The sequence below is a fragment of the Felis catus genome, chromosome C1 (assembly GCF_018350175.1).
Source record: "Felis catus isolate Fca126 chromosome C1, F.catus_Fca126_mat1.0, whole genome shotgun sequence".
Classification (NCBI taxonomy): domain Eukaryota; kingdom Metazoa; phylum Chordata; class Mammalia; order Carnivora; family Felidae; genus Felis; species Felis catus.
In genome coordinates, this window is record NC_058375.1 from 61,991,263 (window position 1) to 62,007,207 (window position 15,945).

At 36.3% G+C, this 15,945-nt stretch overlaps 1 protein-coding gene across 5 annotated transcripts in view; it reads left to right on the forward strand.

Annotated features, from left to right (window-relative positions):
• Positions 1 to 15,945, forward strand: part of LOC101085560 (serine/threonine-protein kinase TNNI3K) — a 285,312-nt gene that overhangs the window by 81,666 nt on the left and 187,701 nt on the right. For all 5 annotated transcript variants that reach the window (XM_045036011.1, XM_045036012.1, XM_045036010.1 and 2 more), the window contains exons 6-7: positions 2,919 to 3,017; positions 9,310 to 9,448. In XM_045036011.1, coding sequence (XP_044891946.1) covers positions 2,919 to 3,017; positions 9,310 to 9,448 — 238 coding nt within the window. The remainder of the gene's footprint in view (positions 1 to 2,918; positions 3,018 to 9,309; positions 9,449 to 15,945) is intronic.

The window sequence follows — 15,945 nt, forward strand, 5'->3', positions numbered from 1 at the left end:
TTAAAATTTCTATCATATAATTGAGTCCTAATTGTTAATATATAAATTCCCTTATAAATGATGATATACAATTTCTTGTATATCATTATATATCAAAATTAACATATTTCATAATATATAATTTTTTACCAGAAATACAGAACAATTGAACAATTATTTGGGTGTCTATCATATACTTAGCATAGTGGCAAATAAATAGATTTAGACTGTGACTTTATGGGGCTTCATGTAGTAGAAAGCAAGTGAAATTGCTTTCCCAACTTTTTCAAGTTCAAGAGAAGGGAAGCATGGATAAAATGATCTGATACATATATGTTCCAGGCTACATGCTAATACAAGTGTATTTGTCTTAGCCACATGACAGACATATTTGTACATCACAATACATTACATTCCCATAATATATGCCATATCCCATATGCCAAGAGATACTCTCCCCATATGACTCCAAGAGTCATAAAAATCAATAAGTGCATTCTACTCATATAAGTAACATATAAAATTTTTCAGATAATTCCAATGTACATTGCTCTCAATAGTTAAATATTTCCTTAAATTTTAAAACAAACTAAATAAAGCCTACAGTTCAATAATGACTCTGTGTGGTTGCATTAAGGCTTACATTTTGACAGTTTCTCAGAAGGCCAGCACTCCATAATTAATGAAGTTTCAGCCAAAAGATTGACCTTCTGAATGACTGGATAAGTGCAAACTTAGGAGGAAAAAAGTTTGCTTTGGACCATTTATTGAAGCCTAAGAGCTGTTATCTTTTAAAATGAAAGTAAGTTCTGGAACCATGCCTAAGAAATTGGCTCTATATGTTAACATTGGAGAGTCCCTATTACAATAAAAATGCATGCTGTCTACTTTATTTTATGCTATATTTAAAATAAGAGAAATTGTAAAAAGCTTCATTTACTTGATCTTTTGTGAACTTCTGTAAAGGTTCCTAAGATTGAACTCTCAGGCATGTGAAGTCTAAGATATGACACGCTTTATATAAATGGCTCTGGTATTCATTTCCAAGCTGAATCTACAGAGCTTCTACTGAGAGAAAGTTTCCTCTCATCTGGGTTTGAGTCAGTTCATTTACTTAAAGGTTAGCCTTAATGAGGTCAAGGTCACAGGAGGAGCCTGATGGAAAATGTTTAAAATCAATGGGAACCTAGATTTGAATTCCGGTTCTGCCCTTTACTAGCTGTAGGAACTTAACTAAGTTCATGAGGCTTAGTTTCTTCACCTTTAAAATGGAAGAGTAGCACCTATATTTCTGTGTTTTGTGTGAAACAGGACACTCCAGTTACCATTTATGCACTTAGTGCAGGGTCTGACACATAATATATCCTCAATAAATATTAAATATTAACTGTGCTTTTGATTTGTTATTAGGAAAACAATTCATTGTATACATTATGTATTCTATGGATCATTAGTTAGCAATACCCAAATATCAGCAAAAGCATTATTCTGGGAATGTATAGAAGCCTATACACCTGTTTATATTTTTGAACCCAGCAGAAATTTCACATGGCCCAACAAGAATTCCTTTTTTGTATGTCAATCACTTCTAATGTTATTCTAGTGATTGAATAAATTTTGAGAATAAACATGTAAAACAACACAGCTTTAGCTCATACATGCTCAATAAATTGTGTATTGATGCATGAATAAATGGATGATAGAGTGAATGAACTATTTAAAACTGGAGCACTCAGTCACAAAGCTTAAGCAAGAGCCTAAAGATTCATTTCTGTGCTGACAATTGCTCCATGACTTTGAGAAATTTTCTACTTCCTCTCATTTTCAATTTCTTTCTCTTTCAAACATAGGGGCTTAATACGTAATGTCTGTTCATGGTGCCTCTCCAGTTCTGAAAGGCTATGATTCAAACAGGAAAGGAAACTTGACTAAGGACGCAATTTGTTTATTGGAACAGAAGAGTTGTTAGAACATAAGTCCTTTGAGCTTTTAGATCTTATCTTCCTGTTTTCTCTCCTAAGTCTAACAGACTTTTGAAAATTTTCCCAAATGTATATTATTTTACCACATGACAAATAGATAGTGCATTAGGAAAATCTACAATAAAAATGAGCGCATCTGAAGGAAATGATTCTAAACAATTTTCCAGAGAAGTGAGACATAGAGATAGGTCTTTGAGAGGAGAAGAAATCTGAAGGGCTAGCAGATTTGTTGGCAATCTGTAATTTTCCATGAAGACAGTTGCCCAACAGCTCCTGGTAGTGTTATTTACTTGCTCATTCATTCATTCACTCACTCATTCACTCATTCATTCAATAAATGCTTTGGAATGATTACTATTTGCATGTAAACATGCCAAGGTAGGATTATAAAGATGAATGTGATGTATTTTGTCCTTAAAGGATTTATTCTTTAGTAGAGATGAAAAGACATGTATATAATTTTTTTACGTTCTATGTGGCATGAAAGAAAGTTACATGAGATTTAAGAAGAAGGAAGACAAATTCAGAAAGTCAGTTGGCAATGAAGGGAGGAAAATCAAAGAAAACTGGGAGTAGAAGGTAATTAGCTTGGGTTTAAATATCTGTAGATTGGGCAGCAGATAATTCCTGGCTGAGGAAATGATGTGATCAAAGACTGAAAGGAGCAGGAAATGGAATGCAATCTTACTACATTATTGAGTTTAAGAAAGAGAATAATGGGAAATACATTTAAAGGATAATGCCAGATTGAGGAGAACTTTGGAAGCCACAGTAAGGGATTTGGTCTTCATTTTCTGTACAAAAGCAGCCATTGGAGATTTCAGAGAAGGGAGTTGGAAGAAAACTCATCCTGGATGGTGATTCCTGAAGAAGAGTTGTACCTGGTGGTTGTAAAATGAATTTTGATAGGCAGATGCCCCAAATAAAGGTCTTACCTGAGCTCTCTTTCTTGTCCAGGTTGCTGATGTCCTGCTGCAACATGGCGCAAATGTCAATGTTCAAGATGCAGTTTTTTTCACTCCATTGCACATTGCAGCATACTATGGACATGAACAGGTATGTCTGATGGTAGGATTTCCAAAGGCTGGGGAACCATTCCAGGCTTTTGTGGAACTGCCCTAGCCTCAAAGAAGGAATATTTAAGCTATCCTTTGGATTACTTTTGCCATATTATCATCAGTTCCACCTTTAGGGTCTGATAGATGCATAGAAACATTGCACCTGCCAAGTGATTCATTTTCACTAACTGTTTCAGTACCCAAGGGAGGTACTACAGTAAGTGTACACTCCCAGGAATCACCCAGCCTGTATTTTAAAAATTCCTAGCTTTGTGACCATGTGTAGATTATATCATCTCCCTGATCTTCAGTTTCTTCATCTGTAAAATGGCGAAAATATTATAGTGCCTACCCATAGGATTGTGGATATGATGAGATACTAATTTCAAGTGTTTGGCAAATTCTCAATAACTGTCACTATGATGATACTAGTGCAATAACTTTTAATAAAACAAATCATAGGGGCGCCTGGGTGGCGCAGTCGGTTAAGCGTCCGACTTCAGCCAGGTCACGATCTCGCGGTCGGTGAGTTCGAGCCCCGCGTCGGGCTCTGGGCTGATGGCTCAGAGCCTGGAGCCTGTTTCCGATTCTGTGTCTCCCTCTCTCTCTGCCCCTCCCCTGTTCATGCTCTGTCTCTCTCTGTCCCAAAAATAAATAAACGTTGAAAAAAAAATGTTTAAAAAAATAAAACAAATCATAAAGACCTTCCTTTATGAAAAAATGTGTCTTTCAAAAACTGGGCTTTTTTTCTATTGTCCTGGAATGTAGTAGATTGAAAATATCCCCCAAAATATGTTCATGCTTTAATTTTCAGAACCTGTGAATGTTACCCTAAAAAGGATTTAGCAGATGTGATCAAGTTAAAGATCTCAAGTTGGGGAAATTAGGCTGGCATTATCTGGGTGGACCTGATATAATCACAAGGGTTCTTATAATAAGGAGCAGGAAACCTAAGTGTCAGTGAATGTAAGAGGTTCAAGTGACGCTAGAAGGGGTAACAAGCTAAGGAATGCAGGCAGCCTGTAGAAGCTGAAAATGCAAGGAAATGAAAGCCTCCAGAAGGAATACAACCTGCCAACACCTTGGTTTTAGACTTCTGAACACCAGAACTTTTAAGAGAATAATCTGTGCTGTTTTAATCCAATAAATTTGTGGTGATTTGCAGCAGAGGGAAATTAATACATGGAATAACCTAGAAAAATTTAAAAAACAGTCACTAGGGGCGCCTGGGTGGCTCAGTCAGTTAAGCATCCAACTTCAGCTCAGGTCATGATCTCTCGGTCTGTGAGTTCCAGCCCTGCATCGGGCATAGTGCTGACAGCTCAGACAGAGCCTGGTGACTGCTTTGGATTCTGTGTCTCCCTCTCTTTCTGCCCCTCCCCCACTCATACTGTCTCTCTCTCTCTCTCTCTCAAAAATAATAAACATTAAAAAAAATACTTATATATACAATGGAATACTACTTGGCAATGAGAAGAATGAAATCCTGCCATTTGCAACAACGTGGATGGAACTGGAGGGTATTATGCTAAGTGAAATAAGTCAGTCAGAGAAAGACAGATATCATATGTTTTCACTCATATGTGGAACTTGAGAAACTTAACAAAAGATCATGGGGGAAGGGAAAGGGGAAAAATAGTTACAACCAGAGAGGGAAGGAAGCAAACCATAAGAGACTCTTAAATACAGAGAACAAAGCGAGGATTGATGGGGGGCCAAGGATGAGGCGAAAATGGGTGATGGGCATTGAGGAGGGCACTTGTTAGGATGAGCCCTGAGTGTTGTATGTAAGTGATGAATCACAGGAATCTACCCCTAAAACCAAGAGCATGCTGTATACACTGTATGTTAGCCAACTTGACAATAAATTATATTAAAAAATTAAAATTAAAAATAAAAATAAATAAAAAATAAAAAACAATCACTGAATGTGCTTTAAATATAATTTGCTTTAGATATGTAATTATATAACAGGTAATTATTTTAAAATTTGATATTCTGTAATAAAATAATAATAAATATAGAATGCTTTAAAGTTTATAGTGTGCCTTCATTCAATGAATAGTTTCATTTGGCCTTCACGGAAACCTAATGAACTTAATGAGTTACCATGTGAGTGAGCTCATACTATGGGACAGGAAGTTTATGTGGATTATTTTGTGTGTGTGTGATTTTTCCACAATCCTAAAGTTAACTATTATTTTCCCCCTCTTGCCAATGATATGCATGAGCTCACTCAGGTCAAGTAGCATGCCAGAGTCACACAGTTAATTGGAAGATCTGGAATACATATTCAGGTCTATCTGATCCCAAAGCCTATAGTTATTCGTTGTACCTAAGAGCCTCTTCTTATTTGTTTTTTATTAGTGAGACAAATCAGAAAGTCGAGGAAATTTGCTTGAGGGGTAGGGCTAGTTATTCAAGGCCTAGTGCTCTAACTCCCAAGTGCATTGATTTTTTTTAATAATTGTTAACAACTTTATTGAGATATAAAGAAATTGTGGTTTATATACACAATGGAATACTACTTGGCAATGAGAAAGAATGAAATATGGCCTTTTGTAGCAACGTGGATGGAACTGGAGAGTTATGCTAAGTGAAATAAGTCATACAGAGAAAGACAGATATCATATGTTTTCACTCTTATGTGGATCCTGAGAAACTTAATGGAAGACCATGGGAAAGGGGAAGGAAAAAAAAAACTTAGAGAGGGAGAGAGCCAAACCATAAGAGACTCTTAAAAACTGAGAATAAATTGAGGGTTGATGGGGGGTGGGAGAGTGGGGGTGGGTGGGTGATGGGCATTGAGGAGGGAACCTGTTGGGATGAGCACTGGGTGTTGTATGGAAACCAATTTGGCAATAAATTTTATATTAAAAAAAGATATAAATCATCAATTTAAATTGTGTAATTCAATGGCTTTAGTATATTCAGAGTTGCGCAACCATCATCACAATTAATTGAATGAAGCCATTACCCCCAGAAACAACACTTACTTCCACCTTCTTCCCAACCTCTTTCTTCCAGCCTGAGGAAAATACTAATATTCTTTCTGTTTCTATAGATTTACCTTCTGGAGACTCCCTATAAATGCAGTCATACAATACATGGTCTTTTGTGACTGACTTCTTTCACTTAGCACAACGTTTTTAAGATTCATCAACTTTAGGGGCACCTGTGTTGCTCAGTCAGTTAAGCAGCCCACTTCAGCTCTGGTCATGATATCACGGTTTTTAAGTTTGAGCCTGGTGTTGGGCTCTGTGCTGACGGCTTGGAGCCTGGAGCCTGCTTCTGATTCTGTGTTTCCCTCTCTGCACTTCCCCCACTCATGCTATGTCTCTCAGAAAATGGATAAACATAAAAAAAAAAAAAGATTCATCAACTTTATAGCGTTATACCAGTACCTCCTTGCTTTTTAGTGTGGCATACTATTTTGTTGTATGGATATGCCAGGTTTTATTTATCCATTCATCAGTTGATGGGTATTTGTATTTTTTCCATTTTTTGGCTATTTTGAATATGGTGCTTTGAACATTCAAATTTTTTTTTATTCACATATGATTAACATACAGTGTTATGTTAGTTTTGGGTGTATGATACGATGATTCAACAATTCTACACATTTCTGAGTTCTCAACAAGATAAGCATGTTCTTAATTTCCTTTATCTATTTCACCCATTTCTCCCCTCCCCCGGCCCATACCCACATCATGTACAAGTTTTGATATGGACATCTGTTTGCATTTCTCTTGGGTACATCTAAGAGTGGAGTTGATGGCTCATGTGTTAACACTATGTTTAACATCTTACGGAATGGTCAAACTGTTTTCTAAAGAGGTTAATGCCTAATGAGTTAAAAATCAAATTGTCTCCAGAAAAGAAAGCTTATGTGACATACCTCCCAGGACAAAATAAGCCCATTGATTTTAACCTTAACATATTGAAAGACAAAATTTGTATGTGCTACTTTCAAACATCGCCAATTAGCTATCCTTAGGAAACTAAACTGACCCAAATAAAACAGAAATAACAAATGTAATTGGATAACCAAAACTTAACTCTTCTTTTCACATCCCATTTTCACTCTTCCTCACTTTATATCTCTACATCTCTAGTCTTACTCAATTATGGAGTAAAATTATACCTTTTTACCTTTGTAGAGGTCATGCCATTGCACTGCCTCAGGATCCCAAGTTAAAAATCAAACTTACTTGTGTCTCTGTGCTCTTCTAGTCATTGTGCCTTTATTTCTTTGCTAGCTGGCATATGCTTGGACACTCTCAGACCTGTGAAGCGTGACCTATAGCTAGGAAAGATTTCTCATTTCATTTGATGTGCTGCTCAAAGTGCACTGGAGTGTACTGGAGAGCTGGGCACTGAAAATGCTTTTGAAAGTACAGGGTCTAAAAGCCCAGATGATGAAAAAAATCCGTACTTTTCTGACTTTAGGCAGAAACAGGATATACACAATGCATATTATTTGTAGAGTCATCCTCTTTGGTGATTAACCTCCTCACCCACAGAAATATAAAGAGCTTCTATGCATGTTGGATGGAGAGCTAAATTTGTTTACTTTCCCTGAATATATAGTCACAGTCTTATAAAATTATGCTAAAATGTGGATGGCCTTTTTATGATAAGGGACTCACTTTCTGTGTGCAAAGACAGCACATAAGTAATTTATGGATGCTATTGTCATTTGCTAAAATATGCTGACAGGAGAATGGTACTTTCGATATATAAATGTGCCTAATGTTCCATGTCCCTTGCCATTTGTTTATTTACTTATTTTTAAGTGGAAGAGTAGATGTTTTGGACCAAAAGCAATATTTCCTAGGTATATAATAATAGTGCTTAATAGGCAATCGATTCCAAAGATAGTTTAAAGCTGTCCATTATAAAGTCACATAATCAGAATTTATGGAGTCTTTGTAAATGGAAGTATCTGCTTAGGAATGCACAGTTCTTGAGACTAACTTTTACTGCTCCAATTTCTCCTGAATTAAGTATTGGTCTGCCCATTAGCCAACAAATGGATAAAATATACATGTTACACATTTGTGCTACCACTTCTGCTAATATTTAATGAGTACCAGACACTTTCGTAAGTGCTTTACATGTAATAACTTATTTAATCCTCATAACAACTCTATGAAGTAGAACTATTGTGATTCCCATTTCAGCAATGAATAAACTGAAGTTTTGAAAGGTCATATAATTTATTAAAAGTGACGTAGCTAATAAAAAGAAGCCTGACTTCAGAACCCTTGTTCTTTACCTACTACACTCAATAGAATGTTTTTCTACATCCCATACTGCTAATTTTTTTTTTGCCTAGAATTTCTATCAAATATATACCATATTCTTGACAGTTTTCTGTTCAAGACATGTCTGTTTGCTGCCACATAGAAAGTCAAAATAGTTTTAGAGTTTGAATTCACTTTTATGGTAACACTTAAGTTGTCAGGTCAGTTGAGGGCTTCTCCCATAACTGTTATTTTGATGGCACAAACTTACCTCTAATTTACCTCTTGAGATCATTATAATGACTTCTGCATTCCCAGAAGAGACAATGTCAGATTTGGAGAAATTATTTGGAAATAATAAGTAGTAAGAAGATATATAAGTAATAAGTAATATTATTATTTAATATGTTACTTATTACTTATTATAAATAAGTAGTATAATAAGTAGTATAATAATTACCTAAGATTAATAATAAGTAATAAGTAGATATTATAAATAATTTAAAGAAATCCTATGAATTACCTGTAACAATCCCTGGAAGACTCCTAAGTTGAATAACATTCCATCTCTCTCTCTTCCTTTGGGTGTGGATCTCAGCTAATTGAGGAAGATGCTGATAGTTCAGCTATGTCCCATTTATTCATAAATTCAGAAAAGAACCCAGAACTCCAGTAACAAGATGGCCATCAGTGACCTATGCATGGAGTTGCTGTGAAAATGAAGAATCAAGTAAATACTGCTGGCTTTAGCCAGAAGACAGCTTTGGAAAAGGTGGTTCAGGGCAGATTATGAGTGACTTTAGAGAGGATTATTTATGTACACTGAAGATCCAACCTTGAAATTGCTCCAATTTTTGACTTCTTGTGAGGTGATACAATAATAAATTCCTTATTGTCTAGGCCAATTTAGTTAAGATTTGCTGTTATTTTAAGGTAAAAATAATCTAAGAGAAGTATTTAATGATATGTCTTCTTCCATATTTTTGAAAGCTTTGCTTTATTGTTTGACTTTTGATACTAATTTCAAATGAATGGATCCTTTAGGTAACCCGCCTTCTTTTGAAATTTGGTGCTGATGTAAATGTAAGTGGTGAAGTTGGAGATAGGCCCCTCCACCTTGCATCTGCAAAAGGATTCTTTAATATTGCAAAACTCTTGATGGAAGAAGGCAGCAAAGCAGATGGTAAGATTATATGTTTAGAACACTTTTGCTATCTTCTACTTTATGTATAGTTTTTACTTGCATTTTCCTTATTTAGTAGTGAATAACCCTGAAGCTGATTAATTGCATATGCTAATTTGTTTCACAAATCATAATTTATTATTTTAATATAATAATGAATCTATATGTTAATCCTTTTTATACATTTTAGTTCAATTCTTAATATATTAGATACTTCAAGGAAACTAAGGTTTTTTTCTAGACAAATCATTCTTATTTTGTTATTTTTCACTAATATGTTTCTTAATTGAGGTAAAACTTGCATATAGCAATTAAGTGAATATTGACTTAAGGGAATATTTGTCATCGATAAATTCATGCAAAACCACCCAGATCGTGATATAGAACATTTTAATATAGAAAATTAAACTCTGGGTTGGGGGGCGCCTGGGTGGCTCAGTCGGTTAAGCCTCCAACTTCGGCTGAGGTCATGATTTCACTATCCATGAGCTTGAGCCCTGCGTTGGGCTCTGTGCTGTCAGCCTGCATCAGATTCTGTGTCTCCCTCTCTCTCTGGTCCCTCCCCACCCCCCCCAACTCACACTGTCTCTCTCTCTCTCTCTCTCAAAAATAAATAAAGATTAAAAAAAAGAAAAGAAAAGACAATTGAACTCTGGAAAGTTCCCTTGTGCTCTCTTCTTAGTAAATAGCTTTAACAACAAAAGGTAATCAATATTGTGGCTTCTATTGCCATAGGTTAGTTTTTCTGTTCTTGAAGTTCATATAATTTGGGACTGCCTTCTTTTGACTGACAACATGATTTTAATTTTTATCCATGTTGTTGCATGAGTCATAGTTTGTTCTTTTCTATTGCTAAAGATTATATGAGTATTCTACAATTTGTTTATCCATCATCCTTCTAATAGATGTTTGAATGTTTCTAGTGTTTGGCTTTTATGAATGTAGATGCCAGAAACATTCTCATTCAATTTTGTGTGTATGTGCGTGAACATATATATTTATGTCTTTTGGGTATGTATATGGGAGTGTGTGTGCATGTATGTAGCATTTCTGTATGCACATGTTTAACTTTTTAGGAAATTTCAAAGAGTTTTCCAAAGTGTCTGTACTATTTTTTACTCCCACAGCAGTATATGAGAGTTCCAGTTGCTCCCCATTTCCTCCCCAATATTTGATATTACTATTATTTATGGTGGAAGCAACATTACAGCATGATCAGGATGGGAGGAAAAAAAGCTTTAGCATATACAGAAAGATTTTAGGATGTGGTTAACAGAATAGAATTTCCCACAACTTTTAGTTTTCTTAATAATAAAATGAATTTTAGAAAATTGATTAAAAGTAGAGTGTTGAAGAAAGTTCTTCCTTTCTCTTACTTTTTCTCTTCCTTACAAACTTTATTTTTTGACACAAATTCACTTAGAGTTACATCTTGTCATTAAATTCTCTCAGGCACATCCAACATTCTTCCATTGACCCCCAAGAGACCTAATTAAAAGCCCAGCTGTAAGAGCTGCTGGCCTTTGCAGCAGAAACGATGCACATTTACAAAAGGACGAGGTTGTCAGAGCTCTAGAACTGCCAGTTCCTTGGTCCAAAATTGAGATCAATATTCAGTTCATAAAGCTAATCAATGTTTTCACCTACATGTAAGGAAAACACAAAGGCTTCCAGAGACAAGTGAGCAAGAGGCAAGGGTAGTTTCCAGTTTCCATGTTGGAAAGAGGGCTATTTTATTTCATAAAGTTTGAGGAACATAGTTGGTGTCATTTTCTATGAGCCAGTATGTAATAACGGAGGTATTTCTTCTATAGCATTATCATAAATAACCTGTGTTGTCAGGATACAAGGAATGCCGTTCCTTAGACCTTGTTTAAGCAGTCTCTTTGATTCTGTTGGTTTAGAATAGGCAGAGGTACACCTGTATGAACCACTGAACACATAATTGTGTTTTTGAAACTGCCTCGCTCTTCCAAAGGGTCAGGAACAGCTCACTTTTTTCCTTTTATTATCAATGCCAACCTCAGCTTTTTATTCCTCTGTGCAACTCCAAAGCTCGGTGGTGTCAAAATGAGTATCATTGATCAGCATGTCTCCAGGATCAAAGTTCCTTTCTTACAAAAGACATTGAAATGAATATTGCACCCGTATTCCCCCTACATACCAGCATCATATGATAGAATTTTCAACACTTTCTTTCTGATTCACACAAGCACTACATGCTTTCTACTCAATCATTTAAAATATCAAGAGACAGCATGACTCAGATTTTTATGTATTTTTATTTCCTTCTAATACACACTTGATATTTAAGTCCCTTTTGTACTTCAACCAATTGCAAAGAATAAGCCAGAAGATCTGTTGTGCTACTGCACACTGCACAGGATTTATTATCAGCTAGTTCATTTATTCCAAAGTGTAGCTAAGCCTCCAGATGATTTATTTTAAATCTGGCCCTTGCCTGTGGTAAATGGACATAAGAGGAAGAGTAAATTAATGACCCCAATAGGGGCACAATTTGAAATCTGGTATGTACAGTATGTTTCCATGGTAACAGAATTTCACAAATGAAAATAAATTCAGATTACAAAATTAGCCAACATGTAATTCTGAAAGCAACCTCTTCAGTTTAGCATGTTTGGGAGGCTGACCTATTCAGTCATATATATGTTTCAAGTCTCTAGTTTTCTTTGTACCCCTTAGGAAAATGAAAAACAAAAAGGAGAAATGTAATGCTTATTGAATGAGATTGAAAAGGTCAAAATGTTTCTGGACTCCATAAGAAGAAAGTAGTGATCAAGTCCTCACAACTTATCATTTGAATAAAGTTAAATGTGGGGGGTGCCTGGGTGGCTCAGTCAGTTAAGCCTCTGACTTCTGCTCAGGTCATGAGTTCGCTGTTCGTGAGTTAGAGCCCCGTGTCAGGCTATGTGCTGACAGCTCAGAGCCTGGAGCCTGCTGTAGATTCTGTGTCTTCCTCTCTCTCTGCCCGTGCCCTGCTTGCTCTCTCTCTCTCTCTGTCTCTCTCTCTCTCTCTCTCTCAAAAATAAATAAACATTAAAAAAAAATTTAATGATTGGCGCCTGGGTGGCTCAGTCAGTTTAGCCTCCAACTTCGGCTCAGGTCATGATCTCCCGGTTTGTGAGTTTGAGCCCCGCTTCGGGCTCTGTCCTGACAGCTCAGAGCCTGGAGCCTGCTTCGGATTCTGTGTCTCCCTCTCTCTCTGCCCCTCCCCTGGTCATGCTCTGTCACTTTCTGTCTCAACAATAAATAAAACATTAAAAAAATTTTTTTAATTTAATGAAAATTTTAAATTCAGTTTATTAATTTTTTGTCATCTGACTATTAAATGCTACAGTTCCTTTCACGTGGAACTGGATATTATATAAAATCACAAAAATTTCTAGGGCATGGCCGGTAAGAGGAAGTATTTTATTTCTAAAAGTATATCTTGTCAGAGCTATTACACAGATTTGTTATTTAAAATGTGTTTAAGATACATTAGGGAGTTGTTTTACAGAGCTAATGGGAAGTACTTACATTGCTGGGTTACTATGGAAATTTTTATTTCATCTTTAAGATCAATAAGGAGAGAGAAGCAAGAAGTAGCACCCATCCACCCACCCATTTACCTAATCTTTCTTTCAAAAGACTTTACTGAACACATGCTCTCTTCAGAAGTAGAGCACTAGGCGATAAATATTTTCCTAATAATTATTTACATCTACTTCTTTGGTTGAAATTCTTCTTTATTTAAATCTCCCAATAAAATGCTAAATTAGAGCAAATAGAATATCATTCATACATTCACTTACCCTTGGACAAGATATAATGATATATAGGGTTTTTTTGGTCACTGAAAATTGGCTCAAGACAAAACTAAGTAGATCACAATGACTGACGCAGAAATATAGATGTGTATATATAAACTCTGTGTCTGATCTGGATATCTCCTGGCTTGTTCCTTCCTTTGGTTGGTATTTATCTCTTCTTTGATGAGAAGACCATCTAGGCCACTGCTGGTAATTCACCAAGTAGATAATCTACTTTGAAGTTTATTGATTCAACTAGAGAAGAATAATGTTGGGTGGGGCTAGGGATGGCCACAGGCAAACTATGAATTAATGGAAAATTGTGCTGCACTCTGCTTTACAACGTCCCCTCTGGACCTCAGGAACTCTTATGTGACCTCCGCTTGCCCTGGACTCCCTACTGTTGTAAAGCATTGACTCATGGTATTGACTTTTCCTGGCTTCCAACAGAATGTGAACAAAGGAGAAGTAGCATAAAAAGAAAGATAATCAAAATAACCCGGAACATTCTTCTGAAGCAAGGGTGTCCTTCTGAGCCACTCATTAATAAAAAAGATTCAAAGATTTATTTTTCAATAACGGCCATGGGAGGAGAAGTTCAGCGACTTTGTTAAAGATTTCCCTTTGGCTTAAGATCCTGCAGGACAATAAAATAAGAATCATTGTCTACAAATAAAGCAGCTACAAGGACTGTGTTCATTAAATGTTAAATGTTAGTTATAACAACAAGTAGTAATAAACTATTTGCACATTTTTTAAATTAACCATTACCTTCCCTTTCTTTTCTTTCCTATCCTTTCATTTTTTTCTTTAATTCTTTTGATTCTACGGATACTTTTTATTATAGATACATAAGAATGATAATATATGGGTTTTTTAAGGATTGTTATTTTGTATTTTGAATAAAATACCTTCTACAGATGAACAAAGTAATCAAATTCAATAAATGGCTATAAAGCAAATGATTCAGTTATTTTAGTTTTAAAAATTGTGCTACAGCAGATCCAGAATTTAGCAGCATGGTTCAGTTGTTATTACTTCAGGCCTGTAATTATTGAATGTCCAACTAGATTGCAGGTTATTTGAGGGTATAGATGCTATACATTTATAGCATATTGACCTTAACACTTAGCAAACATCTAGGAGGCAAATTAGTGAAAAATAAGAATACACATTTTTATTAAGTGACTAATATGTTACAGGAATCATGTTAGATATTTTCTCATCATGATCTCTTTTAATCTTTTTCGCATCCCTGCAACAGTAGTGTTATCATATCCATTGTTTTCGATAATAAAAAATCAGTATCTTCAACACTTAGCACCCTGCTTGGCACACAGTGATCATTTTATACTTGTTGAGGAATGAGTATGTATCAATCAGGTGTTCTTATTTGCAAGCATTGGAAACTAACTCTTGCTAATTTAGGCGTAAAATGAATATATTAAAGGATACAAATTAGTGCAAAGTGTCTCCCCTGAACAGGATGGAAACCCAGGTTTGGAATTCTTACAGTGAGGAACAATATCCAAAATCACACCCAAAAGTAGTCACTTAAAGACACATTGCCGGGGCGCCTGGGTGGCGCAGTCGGTTAAGCGTCCGACTTCAGCCAGGTCACGATCTCGCGGTCCGTGAGTTCGAGCCCCGCGTCAGGCTCTGGGCTGATGGCTCAGAGCCTGGAGCCTGTTTCCGATTCTGTGTCTCCCTCTCTCTCTGCCCCTCCCCTGTTCATGCTCTGTCTCTCTCTGTCCCAAAAATAAATAAACGTTGAAAAAAAAAATTTAAAGACACATTGCCACCCCTGCTAGGCACACATGCCAACACTCTGTGCTCCTGGCACCAACCTTGCAAGGCACCGAATCTGTGACTGGAATCATTGCCTCTGGAAATCGGATGGAGCTACTCTACCATTACTACATTGCCAAGATAGGTTAGGTCTGCTTTTCTGTGTGGTCAGCTGTGATGTCAGAGTCTTATATAATGTGTCAACTGGAGGAGCCTATGGAAAGTGTCGAAAGCAGGACACTGTTGAAAGTAAAAGGATCACCATTAAAAATCATGCCAGAATAAGAAGTCTAATCCAGGACATACGGTCACTATCTGCTGATCCTGTGCCCTAGCTGCAAAGGAGGCTTGGAAAGCATATGCTAGAACATGGGCTTGGCTTCTAGTCAGTTCTCTCAGTGTAGGAAATTCCCTAAATGTCCAAAGTGGTTATGAGGCTGGCTGGGCCAAAGAGAAGGACAGATGCCCATTACTGAGTGAACACCTAAATATCAAAAAACTGTGGTAATATAATTAACACGGGCTGCCTCACTCTAAAGCTTATTGTCTTTTCTTTATGCCAGGCTTTGTATTCTGTCATATGATAATTCTCAGTTACTGGCACATCAGAATTTCCTAAACAGCATTGTAAACATACACAGTGCTAGACCCCAACCTAACCTACTGAACCAAAATCTCTGGGAATGGTGCTTTAGCCAGGATCTATAAGTTTTAACATCTTACAGAGGAGAAAAAAATCACTTTGGAAGGAGATACTTGTGGAAATAAGACCACAAAGATCTTTTGGATACTTATTAGTTTCCTGAACTATTCCATTTGTGCAAGGTATATTTGATTAGATGCATTCCATAGAATTTATGGAAGCTAGAAGAAAGCCTGTTTAATGTGGCAATGGGC